Here is a 21,919-nt window from a genome sequence, read left to right on the forward strand (position 1 = left end):
AGTGGCTTGTTTAGCGTGAGGAAACTATATGTTATCGCATTGGTTTATTGGATTTTACGCTTGTTCTGTTGCTTTGGTATTTTATTTCATTTCAGGATCTAATCATCAACACCGAGCACAAATTAGCCCCTTTGGTTGCACACATTGCTCACCTAAACATCGAGGGCTCAGAGAAGTGAAACTTCATGAGCCAAGCCACAAGAACAAGCCAAAGTAGACCCACTCAACCAGAATGGGCTCGAGCCAAGGTAGCTCGAGCAGTCCAAAAACATTGCTCGAGTCAGAAGGTGAGTATTACATTTCTGAAGTTCGCTCGACCTGTCGAACGAAGATGGCTAGGGTCGAGCGGAGCCAAATTTCACATTCTGTCCAATTTTTGAAGTTTCTGATGTTGGACCTGATGGTGGCTCGACTGGTCGAGCGAAATGGGCGGCAACAGCTTTTCGATCTTTTTAAAGTATCATTCGAGGTCCAATTACATTTTTTTTGTTTCTAATTGCTACTGCCAAGACTGCCAGCCACCCTACCCTATCCACTAGGGGTGGCACCCCCCTCCTACAACCTAGGGGTGGTGGATCAATCATATAACCACCACCCCCACTTGTTTTTAAAGCTTATAAATAGAGAAGAGGAAGATGGAACTATAATCTCAGTTTTCACCTTGCATTTTGAGTAACTTCTATGTATTTTTCATAGCTTTGCTTTCATTTCAATTAAGAATTAGTGTTAGCCTAATTTCCCTTTCAATTCAATTAAGTATTTTCACTTTTCAAATACAATCTTAACTTCATCCTTTATTGTAATATTTTGCAACTTGAATTCTTCAACCATTGATGTACTATTATTAAAGCTTTTGGAAGGTATTACTTTGAATCATCAAATTATCTTGTTCATCCTTAGATTGAACTTAAAAGAGTAACTTCTATCCTTGCTTATATTGTTTTCAATACATGTCACTTAGTTATCTTTGATTGTTTGCCTTTAGTCTCATATATTTATGTTTGTAGTTCTTCAACTTATATTGCACTCATCTCTTTAGGATACTCTAGTTTAATTTATCAGACTCTTGTCTATTCCATCTTGCCTTCATTTTAAATGCTTAATGTCATTAAAATATTTTAAATGCTTAATATTATTAAAATATTTTAAATACTTAATATTATTAAAATATTTTAAATGCTTAATATTATTAAAATATTTTAAATGCTTAATGTCATTTATATACTTTATTCTCTCTTCGTATGCTATTAAATACTTCTATTATTAACGAAAACATTCTAACGTATCCAACGTCGGTTCCCTTGAACGCCACCGTTTGACAATTAACTGGAAAAACAAAGTATTCCAATTTATCCACGTGTAAAACCACCTTTATTATTTTTAATTTCTAACCTCCTCTCAGTTCTCAGTTCTCAGTTCTCACGTCTCAGGGAGACGTGGTTCGCTTCCTTCATCTCCTTTTCCTTATTTTATCTCTCTCCTCTCCTCTTTCCCTCTCCGCAGCCGCGTATATCCATCTCAAAGAGAAGATATTTCTATACTCCTCTGCTAATTTTCTGCCTCATTTGCTTCCAAAATCTTCATTCAAGGTCACCAATCGTTGATTCTTCCATCAAAAATCTATTCACCATCTTCAATTCATGGAAGATTTCACTTGTTTTGATGTTTGAATTTGTATCTTAATCTAACTTTAATATCTAGGGTTTCGTCATTTTCAATTGAATTTTGTCTTCAACGATGATTTAGGGGGTATTTTGAGTTTAGAATACATCAAATTATGGCTCTAATTGGTTCCCTGCAACTATCACCTTCGTTGGGGTTTTGCAGGAGCCAAGAGCGAGGCAAGCAGTTCAAGGTACCTTAATTGTATTTTCTTGTTGAGATTTAAGTATTAATTTTATTTGATGTTTAGTTGGTTATGATTGTTTTTTGGCAGTATGTTTCGGGAAGAGGGATTCAAAATTTACTCTCTACTACTCTATCTTCTCGTGCTTCTGTAAGTTTGATAATTTTCTATGTGTGTGTTTGAAGTTGTTGAATGAGGGGCATAAAACTAGCGTTTATATGGTTAAACTCAGATAATAGTTAGTACGCTGTGATGAATAGTTGAAATTGAATTTAGCTGGCTTAACATTTAATCTATTGGCATAATTGGAAGAACTTCTGTTTCTTTCTGTCTGTTTGTAATGTGAATTAATTCCTGCAGTTGTTCTTTATATATGGATTACTGTGTACTTAACATAGCACTTTTGGCCAATAGAGCTGAATTGTGTCCAACTCACAAGGTACTTTTGAAAGCAATGCGATAAGCATCTTGAATTAAGGTTCCCCATGTGGCAAGTTCTATATACTGCTCTTCATTTCAATTGGGAGCTTTATGATACTTCATGGTTCGTTAATGTTGAAAGCATTGTATCTTTCTGCCTTTGGCTGTTGTACGAAATTTCATTTATCATTGGAAACTTTCTTTCTTTTCAGCCCTTACTTATTATACCCTTTTTTTTATCAACAGAGACAAGATTTATGGAGTCATCGATTATTAGCTAGTATAGATAGACCACTACGTAGCCTGCCATACAGATTCAATGTTCTGAGATGCGATTCTTTTCTTTTTTCTGGTCAAGATGTTGCAATTCCTAGCATGAAGACTGCTGTTGCGGCATTGAAGAGGTAGCTTTTCTAAGATTTAAATATTTTTCTTTTTTTTCGATTGTGTGGTTTTTATCCTCCCCCGGTGTTTCTTGTGTTTTGGGAAGAGGGTGAAAAGCTGCTGCTCAGGCTTTTCATTGAATTAGATTTGTTAAGTAGCAATTTTATTTATCGTCATAGTAACTTATATATATGTATATATATATATATATGTATATATATATATATAGTATATATATATATATATGTATATATATATATATATATATATGTATATATGTATATATATGTATATATATGTATATATGTATAGGTATATGTATATATATATATGTTTATATATGTATATATATATGTATATATGTATAGGTATATGTATATATATATATATGTATATGTATATATATATATATATATATATGTATATATATATATATATATATATATATATATATGTATATATATATATATATATGTATATATATATATATATATGTATATATATATATATATATGTATATATATATATATATGTATATATATATATATATATATATATATATATATATATATGATTTTCAATTTCTTAAGTTTGGTGGCAGCAACAATGAAAGATTTTTGGTAGAAAGGTGTGAAGATGTGGTTCTTTGACTCTTCATTATTCCTTGTGTACCCTTGTTGGACGCTCAACACTCTTACGAGAATATAAATCCTTAAGTGATACCTCCATTGTTAAACTGACACTTCAATTATATATGAAATCATATACTACTATGTCCCTTTGATTTTGCATCAAAAGAGAAATAAGGTGATATTTAAGAAAAAGGTGGAATTTTGGTAATAAATGAAAAGAGAGAATGAATTGTGTGGATGAAATTAAAAGGGAATTAAAATGTATGAATAAGATTAAAAGAAAATAATAAGTTATTGTCCAAATATAAAAATGATGAAAAATGAGTAGGACATACCAAAATAGCAAATAATGCTAATGAGTGGGGTAGAGGGAGTATACAAGTATTTATATGTAAAGATTTCATACAAAAAGTTCAAAATTAGTAATATATTTTGTAAGTCTTGTGTCTCCTTATCCATTTTCAATTTTAGGTCAGTGTCCCGTGTATAAAATATTTAGCTTTGACATTTTTTATCTTATATTTGCCATCCATACCTATGTTTGAGTAACATATGTGTGCGGGGTAATTGATCTTTTGAAAATAAGATGGGCTTGATGAGTTTCACACAAACGAATTTGTTTAACTATGCCAAAATGTGGTTAGTATAATCAATTACAAAGAGAACGAAAGAGAGAATGCCAGAGCGGTGTCGTGGGAGTTTAGGAAATTTGCTATGTCGTGGGAGTTTGGTAAAGTTTCTATTTTGAAGATGGGCTAGTTTAAATGAGAGCCTCCCATAAGAAGGGTTCAAGAGTTTAGTGGATAAGAGTATTATTTATATGAATGGTACTGATAGTTACTATTAAGTTGTCAATACTAGCTCGATCCAAATTAGCAATGAACACACAAAAATACATAATACACCCTCTGTTCCAAATAAATTTACAAATACATCTTCCAACTTATGCTTTAATTATCTATGTTCTTTGGCAAGCTACTCCTATTAACTTATGCTTATACCAATGTTAGCCTCCATATTGACGCAATACAATTTACAAATACATGTGGTACCTTCCATACTGATGCAATACAAATATGAAATACCTATGGCATCTTCCATATTGATTCATTACGAGTACCTATACTTCCCACTATATCAATGCATTACGAATACATATGGTACCTCCATATTGACCCATCACAAAAGTATTGGTTTTTACTTAAAATTTTTTTTCCTTCGTTGTCTATATTTGAGGTGGTTCTTATTCTATGTAATTTGATCATGGTTTAAAATCGTATTGTGCAGGTCAAGCAATGCTTTACAAGGCAGTCCTTTTGTAACTAATTTGATTCCAGCCGTTGGAATTATCATATTCACCCTATGGGGTTTGGGGCCACTCATGCGGATGAGCAGAAGTATTTTTTTACGTGTAAGGCAGCCTTTTGACTTTTTTCTGATACTTCCCGTTCAGTGGTTTATGTATTTTTTGTGACTGGTACAGATAGCCCTTGAAATTTCTTAGAAAATGATACCAGTTTCTGTACCTTGAGCCTGTGAATGGCATACTTGCTTGTAATTAGATGGGATTTTGTTCGTCCTTTTGTACTTCTTGTTAAGTATGGGTTTGATTCTTCTTGATAAATTAGACTTTTTGACCTGTAGAAATCCGATAGCAGTTGGAAGAGAAGTACAACAAACTATGTTATGACCTCTTATTTGCGACCTATATTGCTGTGGACTGGCGCAATTCTTATTTGCAGGTATTTCTCTTCTTTCTTGAAATAGTTAACTTATCTTTCACTGTATCTTTTGCAAAAGTTTTACTTTTTGGTAATGATTAGTTACAGCTTTTGCACTTTACAGGGCTGTGGATCCAGTTGCCATGCCTACAGAAGCTAGTCAGCTTGTGAAGCAACGACTTCTGAATTTTGTGAAGTCACTTTCAACTGTGCTGGCATTTGCCTATTGTTTGTCAAGGTATTTTATTGTTCTGGTTTTAAAAATCTAAATGGCTCTTTCAGAGTATTTAGTTTTTAGTGATCCTGATTGACTTTATTTTGTTCCCTCTTTGCTTGGCTAGGAATAGAGGGCGGGTGTGTTCTTTTCCTACATATTGAAGGAATCTTGTTTTATTTTCAATTGATGTTACTTCTGTTTTCTTGACTCTACTCTAAGTAAACTTGTTACTCTTATTCTCTTGACATGTAAAGTGTATTCCTACTTAGATGATGCTTATTTGTCTAACCTCTCCAACCCTACCCATGAGTAATACTTTTTTCCTCTTATTTTGTTGTTTTTGTACACTATCATTTTTGTACATCTTTGATCTTGTGAAGTTCTTATTAACACCTTATTTGACTCGCTATTTTTCGCAGTGTGATTCAACAAGCTCAGAAGTACTTAATGGAGAATGATCCTTCTGATGCACGAAATGTATGTCTAAATTTCTTTTTTCAAAGCGCTAAAGTTTTCTTGATTGTAATCGACTATATGTGATTTATGTTTATGTATATTTCCATAATAGAATCCATGTGGATGACCATTAGAATTGATACATGGATTCATGTAATCGACCCCAATATTTAGAGTTTAGAGGATTATGACTCTAACATTGTTGTTGTTGTTGTTGTTGTTGTTGTTGCTGTGTATTACCTTAAGTATGTATATTCCTTATTTGGACTCCATTACGCTTAGCAATCTTAGTCTGTACACATTTGTGTAGATTCTATATATTGAGCAAGATAATCTCTCTATTGAGGTGCTGGGGATCAAAATATTACAAGAAGAAAGAAAGAAACTCAGAGAATGGAAACTGTTTGTTTTATCAAGTGTTGATTGAGTAATACATACCCCTTCTTTCGAGAGGAAGGTGCTCTCCCAAGGATGCTATGTGTTTAATATGAAATTGCTTGCCTTTCCCCCTTCCCCCATGCTCCATTATATAATCAGATTCTTAACAAACTTCTTAAGTGTATTCCTAACAAGTCCTCCCAGCTAACAAACTCATAACAACTTTTCTTCTTGATTTACTAAATTACCCTCTACCCCAAAACTGAAATTATTTCTCAGCTTAGCAATTATTTGGCAGCTTTAACCTTCTTTTAGTAGTTTCTTCTTGGGCCTTCTAGCATAAGTGAAACGAATATTGGGTTGGTTTCTTGCAATACCTCCCACCCAAAGATTCACCTTGTCCTCAAGGTGGAAGGTAGGATATCTAAGATTGACTTCCTCAAAGGACTCCCAAGTAGCTTCAAAATCCTGCAGACCCTTCCAGTGAATTAGGACTTCCATATTGGCCTGAGAATTGCGCACCCCAAGCACAGCCCAAGGTTCCACCTCCAATATCAAATCAGCAGACAGTTGGGTAGGGAGATTGGTAGGTGGATGCCCCGCTCCTAGGGCCTTCTTGAGCTGAGAGATATGAAAGACGGGATGAATTCTGGATTCTGGAGGAAGTTGCAGCTTGTAGGCAACTTGGCCAATTCTTTCTAACACCGGATACGGGCCATAGAATCGAGGTGAGAGTTTCTCATGGACACGCTTCGCCACAGACTGCTGTCGATATGGTTGTAGCTTTAGGTAAACCATATCGCCTACTTGAAAATAACCCTCCCGACGCTTCTTATTCTCATATTGCTGCATATAAACTTGGGCTTGTACCAGATGAAACTTCAAATCATCCAAAATGGCATCACGTTCTTGCAATTGTGTTTCCACTGACGACACAGTTGTGTGGCCAGCAGAGAATCGAATCAAATGGGGGGGATCCCTGCCATATAAAGCTTTGAAAGGAGTGTAATTAGTGGCGGTATGGAAGGAAGTATTGTACCAATATTCAGCCCAAGGTAACCAACGAGCCTAGGTGTACGGTTTACCATTCACAAAGCATCGCAAATAAGATTCGACACCTTTGTTGACCACCTCAGTTTGGCCATCTGTTTGAGGGTGGTAAGCAGTACTTCGCAGGAGTTGAGTACCCTGTAGCTTGAACAGCTCCGACCAAAAGATGCTCAGAATAACCTTGTCTCGGTCAGAGACAATTGAGTTGGGTACTCCATGTAATCTCACGAACTCAGATATGAATTTTTGGGCCACGTTCTGAGCAGTAAAAGGATGCTTAAGTGGAATGAAATGCCCGTACTTGGTCAGTCTATCTACTACCACGAGTATGGTATCCCACCCCAACGACTTGGGTAATTTCTCAATGAAATCCATAGAAATGTCCTCCCAAACCTTCTCAGGAATTGGTAATGGTTGGAGGAGCCCCAAAGGAGACAATGTGGAGAGTTTGTTTTGTTGACAGACATGACAGTGCTGTACATATTTGGCCACGTCCTTCCTCATCCCGAACCAAAACCATTCCTCTGCCAAACGCTGGTAGGTCTTGAAGTCACCGGCGTGCCCTCCTACCAAGGAATCGTGGTATTCCTTGAGTAATTTAGAGGTGAGTTCACACTGTTTTGGAATCCTCCCTTTATATTTCAAGATTCCATTCTCCAGAGAAAACCATTTCGGTGTCCCTTCTCCCTGTTGGAACTGAGTAATCATTCGTTGCAAGGTGGCGTCCTTTGCTATGAAGGCCTGCACATAATCCCACCGTAGCCCACATGAAGCTACCAACGTGCTACAAGAAACCTCAGGGTTGTGTTGGCGTGAGAGAGCATCGACCACTTTGTTCGTAGGGCCCGGCTTGTAATGAATTGTAAAAGTGTATCCCATCAACTTACTAACCCATCTTTGGTAAGCTTGCCCCACCTCTCTCTGTTCCAAGAGGAACTTAAGGCTCCACTGATTAGTGCGTACAATGAAGTGACGGCCCAATAAGTAGTGTCTCCATTTCTCCACCGCAAAGACTATGGCCATGAGTTCTTTTTCATATATAGGTTTACCCCGATTTCGTATGCCCAGAATCTTGCTGTAATATGCAATGGGGTGCCCGACTTGAAGCAAGACAGCTCCTAACCCATGCCCAGAAGCATCGGTTTCAATTTCAAAAGGAAGGGAGAAATTAGGAGCTGCTAGTATAGGAGCGTTTACCATGGCTGTTTTTAGGGTACTGAAGACTGAAGTGGCTGCATCGTTCCACCCGAAATTTTCCTTGCGCAGCTGATCCGTCAAAGGAAGAGCAATTTGGGCATACCCCTTAATAAACTTGCGATAGTATCCTGTTAAGCCAAGGAATCCCCGGAGTTGCTTCAGATTGGAGGGGCAAGGCCAATCCAACATAGCCTGTATCTTTGTAGAGTCGACTTCCACCCCAGCTGCAGAGATCACATGACCAAGATAGGCCACCCTCACTTTTCCCACTTCACATTTTTTGAAGTTGGCAAAGAGTTGGTGGTCTGAGAGAATCTGCATAACTTGGGCTAAATGCCTCTTGTGTGTCTCAATACAAGGACTATATACCAATATATCATCAAAAAATACGAGTACGAATTTACGCAGGAATGGTTTGAATACCTCATTCATAAGGGATTGAAATGTAGCCGGAGCTTTGGTTAGTCCAAAGGGCATAACCAAGAATTCGTAATGACCCTCATGGGTACGGAAGGCTGTCTTATGAACATCTTCGGGCCTCACTCGGATCTGATGGTAGCCAGATTTTAGGTCCAGCTTTGTGAAAATGGCCGAACCTCCTAATTCGTCCAACAATTCATCAATGACGGGTATGGGGAATTTATCTGGGACTGTTTCCTTGTTTAATGCCCTGTAATCCACACAAAATCGCCACGACCCATCTTTCTTTTTTACCAATAAAACCGGGCTGGAGTATGCACTTGTGGAAGGTTGAATCACTCCTGCTTTGAGCATATCTGCAACAAGCTTTTCAATCTCATCCTTCTGTGTCTGCGGGTATCGGTATGGCCGGACACTAACGGGATTAGCTCCACTACGCAGCACTATGGTGTGCTCAATTCGTCGTCGTGGAGGTAACCCTTCAGGTAGTTGGAATACATGCTTAAATTCCTGTATCAATGGTAGGAATTCTACAGGGATGGTGGGCTCCAATTCCTCTTTTTCTTCTAACTGACTCAATTCCAGGAGATACCCTTGCTTCTCTTTCTGTGGAGTTTTGATCATGGCTTTGAGCGAAATTCTCGTTCGTCCCAGATAAGGATCGCCTTTTAAAGTACCCCCCAACTGAAATCTCAGTGTTTGTGTTTTCCAATTGGTTGAAATGGTTCCCAACTTCTCTAACCATTGGATGCCCAAGATGACATCTGAACTGCCCAAGGGAAGAATCAAAAATTCTTCGACGATCGTGACCCCCTGGAGGTCTAGTACGACACCTTTGCATATTCCTTCCCCTTGAACTGACTCACCAGTACCTAAGGTCACCCCAAAACTCCTGTTCTCTGTTGGTTTAAGACCAAGCTGTTGGGCTGCAATCTTGGAGATAAAATTATGGGTTGCTCCTGGATCAATCATCACTACCACACCTTGCTCATTTATGATACCAGCCAAACGCATTGTTTTCGGGCCGGTTAGTCCCATTACGGAACTCAAGGAAACTTCTGGGGTTAAATTTGAGTTGGGATGGTTTATAATGGTTTCGTTAGCTCTTACCTCAGTTGCAGCCAACTCGCCATCTTCCGCCGTTTCGTCCTCCTCCTCCTCCTCCGTGAGTAAGACGCTCAACCCACGGCGCTGGCAACGATGGTTCACCGACCACTTCTCATCACACCGAAAACATAGCCCTCGCTCCCTCTTCTGCTGAAGTTCCGTCTCGGAGAGCCGTCTCACCTCCCCGGGATTTTTGTAAGTGTTGAAGGTATTTTGGTTGGTATGAGAATGGTGGTTGTGGGATTTGGGAATGGTTATCGTTTTTGAAGGGGAAAAGTTTTGAATCTGGGTAGTGGGATATAGATATGCACGTGGGTTTGGGTTGTGGTTAGGGGGTCGCCACGTGGAAGAATTTAAATTCGACTTGGGCCTTAGGCCCAATTTCCATTTCTCCTCAATTCTTAAAGAGAGCTCCATGGCCTGATCCAATGTAATCGGATCTAAGATCCGAACCTCAATCCGGATCTCCTCCTTTAACCCCTTTATATACTGCCCTTTTGCTATCTCCTCTGGAACTCCATCAATTGGGGCCAATAACTCAATGAAGCGTCGTTGGTACTCGGCCACTGTTCCGGTCTGCTCATGGGCGAGCCACTGCTCGTGCAACGTGCCGGTGGCGGTGGATCGGAAACGCCGGAGTATCAACTTTTTCAGAGCGTCCCATGAAGGCACCGTATGGCGTCGTCGTTCCCATTGATACCACAACAGCGCATCTCCTTCCAGCGCCACAATGGCCGCCTCCAGTTGATCTTCTTCCCCCAGCCGGTAAAAATGGAAGAATCGCTCTGCTCTGAGGATCCAACCATCCGGATTCGTGCCGTCAAACAGAGGTAGGTCAAGTTTTCTCATCTTCCAATTTGACTGACCTCCTGGGTCGCCTCTTTCTCCGTTTCCCACCTGAGACTGAGATGAAAATGGGTTATCCCATGCCGGTGGCGACCCGTTCAGCGAGGAGTGTAGGTCTGGTCGGTTTTTCTCCTGGCCAGCAGCCAATTGATTGCTAAGGTCAGCCTTGAACGCCGCCAGAGCCGTAGTTATCTCCTGAGCTACACGTGTGGGCAAAGCGGCCACCTCCTGTTCCAGCAAATCCAACCTTTGCCCGTGATTCAATCTAGCCATCTGCTTCTCTGTATCTTTGGAACGATTCTGCTCTGATACCAATTGCTGGGGATCAGAATATTACAAGAAGAAAGAAAGAAACTCAGAGAATGGAAACTGTTTGTTTTATCAAGTGTTGATTGAGTAATACATACCCCTTCTTTCGAGAGGAAGGTGCTCTCCCAAGGATGCTATGTGTTTAATATGAAATTGCTTGCCTTTCCCCCTTCCCCCATGCTCCATTATATAATCAGATTCTTAACAAACTTAAGTGTATTCCTAACAAGTCCTCCCAGCTAACAAACTCATAACAACTTTTCTTCTTGATTTACTAAATTACCCTCTACCCCAAAACTGAAATTATTTCTTAGCTTAGCAATTATTTGCCAGCTTTAACCTTCTTCTAGTAGTTTCTTCTTGGGCCTTCTAGCATAAGTGAAACGAATATTGGGCTGGTTTCTTGCATGAGGATATGTGTGCATGTGGGCTGTTGCTGCTGTTTGGTTTCGGTAGAAGTGTAGATTTTATATTATTATTCCATTTATTTCTACCTTGTAATTTATTATAGCCTACAAATTTTTCTGCTCTATAAAAATCTTCCATTCTGCATAGCTTCTGCTTACAAATAGCTGCTGACGCACTAGAGACTTGGAGCTTGTAAAATATAACATATATTATTGTCATTGTAGTTGGGTGTACTGTTTACTGTTTATGAAAGTACGGAGTTCTCTGAACTGTTAATGCAACCTCGAACTTTTTCCGATACTGCATCGCAAGAGTTAACAGAGTTTCTACAACATGACATACTTTCTACAAAAAACTATTGCACACTAAACTATAGTTGTGAATTGTGATGATGTTCCTGTCAACTTTGTGGTTAAATTTTTTTTCTCATATGGTATTACCGTATCATTACCTTTCTGATCTTGCCAATGTGTGCCCTGATGAAACTCACCTACCTTCTGTCAGATGGGTTTTCAATTTGCTGGAAAAGCTGTATATTCTGCAGTTTGGGTTGCAGCTGTTTCATTGTTCATGGAGTTGTTGGGTTTCCCTACCCAGAAATGGCTGACAGCTGGAGGTCTTGGAACAGTGCTTCTGACACTTGCTGGTCGTGAGGTATGTGGACATTGTATTAAGATCTCTATTCATTGTGCGAGATTTTGTATTGATCTTCATCACAGATGTATTTAAAATCTGGACCTGTTCGAAGTAACTATCTATTACATTTCTCTCCTGCAGATTTTTACAAATTTCTTGTCAAGCGCAATGATCCATGCTACGCGACCATTTGTAGTGAACGAGTGGATTCAAACAAAAATTGAAGGTTATGAAGTATCAGGCACAGTGGAGGTCTGGATTTTAACATAACTAAATGCTCGTTGATTAGGCAATGCAGAGTTCTGTAGGATGATAGAATTCTTATTCTAGTCTGCTTTGTGTAGCTTGTGATTTTTGTGCATGTCTTTTGCCATTTGCTTTGGCTGAGGATTTGACCATTTTTTGCTGTGATGGTGTGTAGTTATCCCAATTAGTATTAACAGCTTGTCTGTCTGCATTATTTAACAGCATGTGGGTTGGTGGTCACCAACGGTGATAAGGGGTGAAGATCGTGAGGCTGTGCACATTCCTAACCATAAGTTCACAGTAAATGTGGTGAGAAACCTTAGTCAAAAAACTCACTGGCGAATCAAAACCCATCTTGCTATCAGTCACCTTGATGTTAGTAAGATTAATGTGAGTGGTGCTTATCATTATTTTTGTACTTTTGATTTTCATAGCATTCCCAAAGGCAAGTAGCGAAATTTTAAGGTGATAAAATTCGTCTCTTCTCAATTTACAGAGCATTGTTGCTGATATGAGAAAGGTCTTGGCCAAGAATCCTCAAGTTGAACAGCAAAAGCTTCATAGAAGAGTTTTTTTGGACAACATTGATCCTGAAAATCAAGCTCTTCGGGTCAGTATGTGATTAGTATTCATTTATTGTTGCCTCTGTCAACATAACATACTCTGCTTTGGACTCCAGAGTCTTGCCTTTGGTGCCAAAAGCTGATTAATTCCATATTTGTTTTCTGGATTTCGTTTTGTTTTGGTTATTAATTTCCTTTCAATACTTGTATGATGCAGATATTAATTTCTTGTTTTGTGAAAACATCACGCCATGAAGAATATCTTTGTGTGAAGGTAAGTGGATTTTTTTTTTCATTTCTCTGGAGCTGGTATAAGTTAAAATCTTCTCTTAGTGCTGAGAGGTATTTTGTTGCATGGGTTGAAGCCTCTATTTCTGTGTATGCGTCTCTCTTCAACAAGAACTAGTTGCAAACCTTGACTGCTGTTTATTTTGCTCTTAGAAAGTACTATTCAATATTACTGCTTCATACATGCTCATGCAGAGGACCAAGATTTCTGCCTCTTCCCCCTGCGTGTATATTTGTTCCCTCCATCCTAGTTGTGGAAGTGTTTATTCAGGAAATCTCTTAATTTATATCTTTTCAGACCTCCTAAATATTATGCACGAGAGTTAACATGTCTGGTGCGTGAGGTTGCAGGAAGCCATATTGTTGGATCTTTTAAGAGTCATCAGCCATCACAGAGCCCGTCTTGCAACGCCAATCCGAACTATACAAAAGTTCTACAACGAGCCTGACTTTGATGCCATGTCATTTTCAAACTCGTTCTTCACTCGTGGTGGACCTGCTTCCAAACGTCCCATGCTTCTGCTTGAACCGCCTTACAAGATAAACGGAGATGATAAGCCAAAATCTCAAGCTAGGGGAGTGCGTTCTAATGGAGAGCAAGACAGCTGTGCCACAGGACAGCCTACAGTTGATCAAAAGACAGATAACAGTAAAATTAAAGATACATCAGCACCTGACTTAAATGCCAAAGAGACATTGAAATCAGGTATCAAAGTCGATGGTAAAGCGACAGAAACTTCAGCACCCGACTTAAATACCAAAGAAAAACCAAAAACAGGCAGAAAAGTTGATAGTAAAGCAACAGAAACTTCACAATCTGAACTGAGAGACGAGATTAAGTCTTCTGCAACTTCAAAGTTGAATCAGAAGGCTGCTGATAAGGCTTCTGTTAATACTGTGTCTAAACCCAAATCTGATTTAGAAATGAACACAGCAGATGTGACAAACTCAGACGGTTCAAAGAACCTCGAAAGTATTCAAGAAAACTTGAATACTGAAAATGATGGTATTAAGGACAAAACTAACGGTTCTGCAAAAGGCTCCGAGTCAAAACAGGGTGAGAAATCAACAGCATCTGTACCATCTAAGTCGACTTCAACTGCATTGGAAGAGAATATAGTTCTCGGAGTTGCATTGGAGGGGTCTAAAAGAACACTGCCTATAGAAGAAGAGGTTGATTCACCTCTGATTGCTGGAGAGGCAAAGGAATTAGCAGCACGGAGCAATGGACAACATGGGGTTTCCGCTGCCGAAAAGGATGAAAAAGACGTTTAGGGAGTAGCTCTTTAAATTTACATTCAATTTTAATCAATTATGAGCATCATTACTTGTTGTATATTGTTAAAGGAATCATTGCACCGTTTCTTGGCTAGTTGGTGCGGAATTATCCGTCATCAATCTGGCAAGTTGTTTGAGAGTCGATATACAATTCTTGGAATGGAATTCAGAGTAAGGCTAAAGAGAATATTCAATTTTAAGGTTTTGAGAAGGCTAAAGGGAATTGCTCGTTTGGATCAAGTGTCAAGTAAATACTTCATGAAGTTGAATGTAAGATGTTGTATTTGGTTGAGCAGCAAATGGAGTACAAAACTCCAAGTGAGCTTCAATCTTAGTATTATGTATATCTACCATTTTTTTAAGTAGAAATTCTTCAGATTTATAAATGCTTAAGTTGAACGGTTGGAGTGGTTAGAAGTTCTTTTTTGACGTTTTTGGTGCTTTGAGCATTTAAAGTATTTCATGGGAACTAAAAAGTTTGGGTGTTTGTTTTGAAAAGTACACAATATATTTCGAGAAAGTTTTACTAATCATATCAGTCTAAACTCAAACCGAAAGTTAATCTGGATAACTGATTTTAAAGATGAATTTTTTTCAAGTTAAATGAAGAATGTTAAAACTTTTACGAAAGAAAGTGAATTAAACATGACCAACTAATTATTTTTCCTTACTTGAGTCAAAGTTTTATTTTTGTTTGTCTATGGGTGAATCAAGTTGTACTTCACTGTTACACAATGTCTAAATGTAAATTTGTGATGTGATTTTGAGTAGAAAAATGTTATACTTATTACTCCCTCCTATTTCTCTTAGGAGTCCCATTTGACTTTTTACGGATTTTAAGGAGAGTTGAAATGGAACTTTAAGGGTAAGAGAGAGTGGTATTATGAGTTTTTGATTACAAAGATTAATGAATTAATGATTCCCACCAATTTCTAGGAATTTTTAACCAAATTTAAGAACTGATTTTTTTTAACATCAATAGTCGGAAATTTTTTTCAGTTCAACACTAAAATTACATCGGCCGTCTACTTAAAACCGAAATTACATGAATAAGTCCTACATGTACAATAATCGTTCGAAATTACATAAATTTTTCCGAGCATGAAATTAAATTACATAGAAGCATTAAGGTATCTGAGCTAGCCTTCTCAATTCTTCGACGGCCTCGGTGTAGTTGCAGTCATTACTGATCATATGAGTGCGGATTTAGATCCATTCAAGATTTACAGTATCAAAAAGCTGCTTACAATGTAACACAGTTACTTAGGGCTGTGAATAATGCTTTTGAGAATCTAAGTCCACAGTGTCTTAAGTTTGTATTCATCACATTACAAGCATGTATGATAGAGGTGATGAAAAGACAAGGAGGATTCGAAATCACATTCCTCACATGGACAAAACAAAGGCAGCAAGGGAAGGCACTTTACCAGATTACCTCAGTATCGACAAACAATTGGTTGTTGATTCACTTCAACATTTATTCACAAAACTAAGTTCAGAAACAATGAATCAGTTAGTAGAATTGATTGGTTATACAGGGGGCAACAACGGATCATGTGCAAGTCAATAAGAATGTTCACATAGGGACAACAAGCCAGCTGACTGATCAAGAAAGTCAACAACAAGAATGATGGAAGGGTGATCTTACTTTTGGGCCATATAACAGAACATCACTTATTTTTGGGTGCGCAACAACAAGTAATAACAGCACAACAACAACCAATGTGAACATTTCAAACATCAGTTAATTTTGGGAGCAGCAATGGAAAACCAACAACACAGAAACTGATGAACAACAACACACAAACCAGCAACAAATGAACAACAGCACGCAAACATAGCAACAAGTTTCAAATGAGACTCCTTTTGATTTTGGACATATTTTTGAGATCTTAAACATGGGATGTTTCAGATCTAAACAACAATGTAAAATATTTATGTTGTTTAAAATTAAACATTTGTATTCACATATAGATAAATGAAAAAATTGGTTGTTTGCAGTACTCTTAGGTAAATTAGACAATTTTTTTTTTCAAATCATTGAGTTGAAATCGAACGTCTCTGCGCTTAAAATGTTGGAAAACAATCCAAACCCCATATGTTCGATTTTAGGTGGCTAAATATTGCTCTCACTCGAAGTTCACAAAGCAAAGGAAAAAATGCATAAAAAAAACGACTTAATAAACAATCATCATCAGTCAATACCAACATGCACCCACAAGAACAGAAACTCACTTGAGAAAGGACCAAGTTTATCAAGCCAATCCTCTTCTTCACAATTAGTATTCGAAAATACAACATCAGCGGAAGAATATTCACGATCAGGATACATTTCAGACTCAGGTGTGTAAATGGATTCACCCTCAGAGTCAAGTTGTCTTCCCCATTTAGGATCAGTCTCAACAGAAGCTGAGTCATCATAATAATCAAAATATTCATCCTCAAACGATGGCAGCTCAAATATAAGGTTTCCATCATTAAAACCCTTAAACTCAATCTTAGAACCCGATTTGTAAGGGGATTTGGGGATTCTCAGATGTGAAGAACTAGGCGAGTTAGAGTTTTTCCGGGGTGACTTCAATGGCGAGTTCTTGTTCTTTAGGGGTGAATTCAAAGGCGACTTAGGGTTCTTCAGGGGTGATTGCAGAGGAGACTTACGATTTTCCATGAGAAAAGATAGAAGAACACGAAAGCACAAAAGAAGAGGGAGAAGAACACTAGTGCGATATGAAGAAGACGTTCACCTAGAACTAGGGTTCTTAAAGAACAAAGAGATGAAGAACAAAATAACCCAGATCTAAGATTCTGATATGAAGTAGACGAAAAACCATATGGGAATGGGTAGGTTTTAGGGTTAAAAAGGGAGGGAATGATTAATGGGAGGGTGTGTTAATTAGGTTTCAGATGTTGTTCATTAATTATAAGGGAGGAAAATTAGTATGAGTAATGGAGGATATAATTGAGAATAAGATAAACTTCTAAGGGTATAAAGGTAAAAAAAACCATACTAAAAATAGAAAATGAACAATTAGTGTGACTTGACCCAAAAAGAAAATGGGACACATAAGAAGAATAGAAGGAAGTATATTTTAAGAGTAATATAATAAATTTGCTAAAAGAAACGTTTCAAATCTAAAAGGTATGTTCAAACTTTGGCAAAAGAATTAATAGTTGGTAATTGACAAGTTTAGACTAACTTAACAGATTATTTAGTCAAATATACTATTAATGAATAATTAATAATTTTATGTTACTCAATTATATAAATAACTACATAGATTTTGTGTCAAGTACGATTTATTAATTATTTAAATAAAAATTACTAATAAATTTGATTAATTTATTATATGACTATTAAATCAATTGCTTTATAGCAATGAAATAATTCTCTATAATATAAAAAAATATAAATTAAAAAATAAAAAATATTATAATCAAAATAGATAGATAAAATAAATAATAAAATTATAAATTAAACGTAGTTATTAATTAAAAACATTTGACATAACAAGTATTTCCATTGCTGTTAGGATATGAATATCTAATCTTAAAATGAACTAAGTAATAGAATTAGGAAGGAAAATTTTTTTGTTGTAATTACAAGTATCCAAGTCTTACATTGCTTTAATATTAATATTATATAGTATGATTAAATAAAAATTCATTGAATACCTGTAATTGAATATCTAATCTTATAAAATAAATTTTCTGAAAAATTCATTGGATACCAAATTGGACTGAATTTGGGGAGGAAATCTTCAATGTGATGTGAAGATGTAAACCAACATTCAAATCCACGCAATGTAATAGCCAACAATCCCCGAACATAATCAAACAATGACTTATCTTCACACAAACAGGACAAATGTAACCGGATAGTTCTTGAATTGAAAGACTAGGAGTTTTGATCCTCCAAGGCCAACAATTCCCTTATTACAACCAAGGAATACTCTCAGTTGCAAAAGGTGATGATCTTGCACTACTCAAGATCGTTGAATGTTCATACACACTCAAGAAGAAACAAAGGAATTAAATCCAATGAATTTGATTTTCTGAAATTTCAAAGTTGTTTATTACAAGGCTAAGGCCATCTATTTATAGACGTGTGGGACGAGGGAAATACAATGAGGATGCTAATGACACGACAAACTAACAATAACGGTCATAAGAGAACACGTGCACAACTTGTGCTCATTTAAAACATAAAAACAAACTAAGTACAGTACTCTGAAATCCTAACAGAAGGTTGCTGACCAGGCTACCTTCCACTCACTTTCTTGTGCATTTCCAAAGGTAGACGATGGCCACTAAGAGTCCTGGAAGCAAGTTCATCTTGAGGTCTTCTAATGATTGATAGAAGGAATCTTGGACCATGGTAGGAAGATCCAAGTGTGAAGATTGCAAATCTACCCTTAGAGTCCCCCAAGGAGTCTAGGCTCGTTCTAGCACAAGTCCTCAAAGTCAGCTGGTAAGTGGAAGTCATCAGTTGTGCTCTGTTCTATTCTGGGCTAGCGGTTGACTGGCTGACCTTCACCATTGATTTTTATGGGTTGTTAATGATGTATAGTAATGTCCTTGGGTCAAGGTACGAAGTTCCAAGTACCAAGATTCCAAATCCATCTTCCATGGCTACTGAACCTTTCCTGGTTGATCTGGAAGAGGCCTGCAAGGTCAGCTGTTTGCAAGATTCTGTTTGACTTTGTTTTTCTGAAGCTTCTGTATCTTCTGTTCTTTTTATTTCTATTATTGCTGAGCTCTTTCCTTGAATTTTTCCTATAGCCCTTGTTTTAGTCATCCTTGAACCATCCCGATATGGTTCATTCCCCCTTCTTTAGAAGGAATTGCCCTCAATTCAGCATCCCCTAAGTAAGGAGCTAAGTCCCCTGCTTTGAAGGTAGGAGGTATGCCAAAACCTTCTGTTATTTTCAATCTGAATGAGTTGTCCCCATATTTAACCATTATCTAAAATGGTCCCATAGCCTTGGGTTTTAACTTATGCTTCCTGAAGTGAGGAAACCTTCTTTGCGAAAACCTTCTTTTCTTGAGCAGGATCCATGCAAATTCACCAAACTGCATCAGTTTGTTCTGTTTCAGTCCCTTGTTTGCTCTGTGCTAGAATCTTGCTTTTGTTTCATCATATTCTCATGCACTTGCTTGTGGGTTTTCAAGAGGTTCTCAATTTGCTTTTGAACATTGGTGCTATACCTGTTCAAAACAGAAAGATCAATTAATGAAAGTAAGGAATCAAGTGAACAACAACCAACAGTACACCATATCCAACAGTGACCTGTTGGTTTCTTCTTTCCCACACAGTCTTTTCTACTTATTAAGTGTACAGGTTGCTTAGTCTTGGGTAGAGGTATAGCTTTGGGAGGGATAAGGGTATCAAATCCTTCAGCCTACCTTCATGCCTAAAGGTGTAAATGTTAGTGTAACCATCATGATTAACCCTCTTGTCATATTGCCATGGTCTACCTAGTAAAATATGGCAAGCTGACCAAGATGGTCAAGGTACAAATGTCCAAGATGCCCAAGTCCAATCCAATGCAAGGGAATTAATTTTGTCCAAGTCTTATTATGATCTTAGTATGCACGGTCCAAATAACTCATCAAGTGGTTGTACTTTGCTAAGTATAACTAAGTACTTTGTTGAAAGCATAAATTAAAGGGTGGCGGTTACAAGGCTTGATTGCAAGCCATTGAAGAGCATCAATTGGGCTGATTAATTAGCGTGTTTTAAGGAGATTTAAAGCTGATTTTTAATCTCATTTGAAGCTGCAGTTTTGGAATACAAAGGGGTATGTTTTAAGGAGATTTAAAGCTGGTTTTTAATCTCATTTAAAGCGGCAGTTTTGGAATTCAAGGGGCAGCTTGTTTTTAATCTCATTTAAAGTGGCGGTTTTGGAATTCAAGGGGCAGCTTTGAATGACGGTATTGGACAGTTTTTGAGAGATTAATTGCTGAACATTTATCCTTGTTTTAAGCTTAGTTTTAAGTAGTCTTTTAATTATTGTAATGGGATTAATTGGACAGTTATGAGCCAAATTAATTGACCCTTTATTTTCAGTTTTGTTATTTATTTTTGCTAAGTTGTAGATGCAATTAGGGGATGTACTAAAGCTATAAATAGCATGCTAAACATGAATGAAAAGAGATCCAGAAATTTGCCAAAGAAAAACGTTTGTTTGTTTATTGAACTGGACTTATGTTTAGTCAATTTTCATTGTCCAAATTTGAGTGTCCAAATTTGAAGAGTTGTAGTTTTAGTGAGAGTTCCTAAAACTAAAGCTTGTAGTTGACGATTTGGTGAGAGTTCCCTAATCTAAGCTACACCCAAAAAAGTGAGTGAGTGTTCCTCCTTGTTATATCCTCAAGTTTAGGGTGAGAGTTCCCCTTAACAATCTTGATTAACATTTTCTAAGTTAACCACACGCAAGACCCCTTAACTTTACACTTGTTGTAACAAGGTTTCCATCTTGTTTACACATCACAAGCACTCATGTTTATGACATCACATAGGACCTGATCTTGGTATGAACCTATGGTCAAGGTGATCAAGCACTGCTTACCTACTGAACAAAGGACTTGTCATCTAACCACCTTAGTTTGTATGGGTGAGGGTGTGTTTGGGTCTTTAATTTCAGCTCCTGTACTAAGTCTAAGCTCACACAATTGGTCTCACTACCCCCATCTATGATTAGATCACAAAGTTTATCGCCCACCCTACACTTAGTTTGGAAGATATTCTCCCTTTGATCAGACTTTCCTCCCTTAGCAGTAGTGTGTAAACTTCTTCTAATCATTAAGGTCCTTTGCCTCTCTTCCTCAGGGTATATAAGCTCCCTTTCTAATTCTGAATCAGAAACATAGGGTGTAACTACCCCTGACTCTCTCTGAATGTAGGTGCCATCAGGGTCATCATCATTAGTAATGGTTCCCTTCTCTTCTTACCTTCCATTGATGCTAACGAGGATGGTCTTAAGCCTCTCCTTGCTCCTAATTTCATCCCACTCAGCTAGGGTGAAAGCTCTATTGTTAGGGCAATTATTCTTAAAGTGACCATGACCATGACACTTAAAGCAAACCACATCTTTAATTGGGGTCACACTCTTTCCCTTTGGTTCACTAGTACTGGTCCTAGATGATGAGGTTGTGTGGCTCACATTCCTTTCACTCATGGGTTGATTGTGGTCCCTATACACAGGTTGTGAAGTTCTTTTCTTTGCATATTGCTCTAACAACAATGCATGCTCACTGGCTAAGGCTATTGTCAAGTGAGGAATGGTAGCTAGCTTAAGCCTAAGGTCTTCCCTCAGCCCTCCAAGGAATTTACCTACCCTCATATCCTCTGAATCCCTAATGTCACAAAGCACAGAAAGCCTCTCCCACTCTTGGATGTATTGGGCTACAGACTTGCTACCTTGGGTGAGTGTATACCATTGCATAGAAAGTTGCTATGTGTAATTGCTAGGCACATACTTCCTCCTCATCTTTTTCTTAAGTTTCTCCCAAGAATT

General features: G+C 37.6%; 1 protein-coding gene across 1 annotated transcript; it reads left to right on the forward strand.

The window, feature by feature from the left end:
* The first annotated feature begins 1,317 nt into the window (after positions 1-1,317).
* On the forward strand, positions 1,318-14,816 carry LOC130809290 (mechanosensitive ion channel protein 2, chloroplastic). Its single transcript, XM_057675004.1, has 13 exons — positions 1,318-1,855; positions 1,937-1,996; positions 2,513-2,670; positions 4,570-4,693; positions 4,927-5,024; positions 5,128-5,241; positions 5,640-5,697; positions 11,896-12,045; positions 12,169-12,279; positions 12,496-12,663; positions 12,770-12,883; positions 13,054-13,110; positions 13,476-14,816. The coding sequence occupies exons 1-13, from the start codon at positions 1,778-1,780 to the stop codon at positions 14,397-14,399; spliced, it is 2,214 nt and encodes a 737-aa protein (XP_057530987.1). The 5' UTR covers positions 1,318-1,777; the 3' UTR covers positions 14,400-14,816.
* Positions 14,817-21,919: the final 7,103 nt, after the last annotated feature.

Source organism: Amaranthus tricolor, chromosome 3 (genome assembly GCF_026212465.1).
Source record: "Amaranthus tricolor cultivar Red isolate AtriRed21 chromosome 3, ASM2621246v1, whole genome shotgun sequence".
NCBI classification, from domain to species: domain Eukaryota; kingdom Viridiplantae; phylum Streptophyta; class Magnoliopsida; order Caryophyllales; family Amaranthaceae; genus Amaranthus; species Amaranthus tricolor.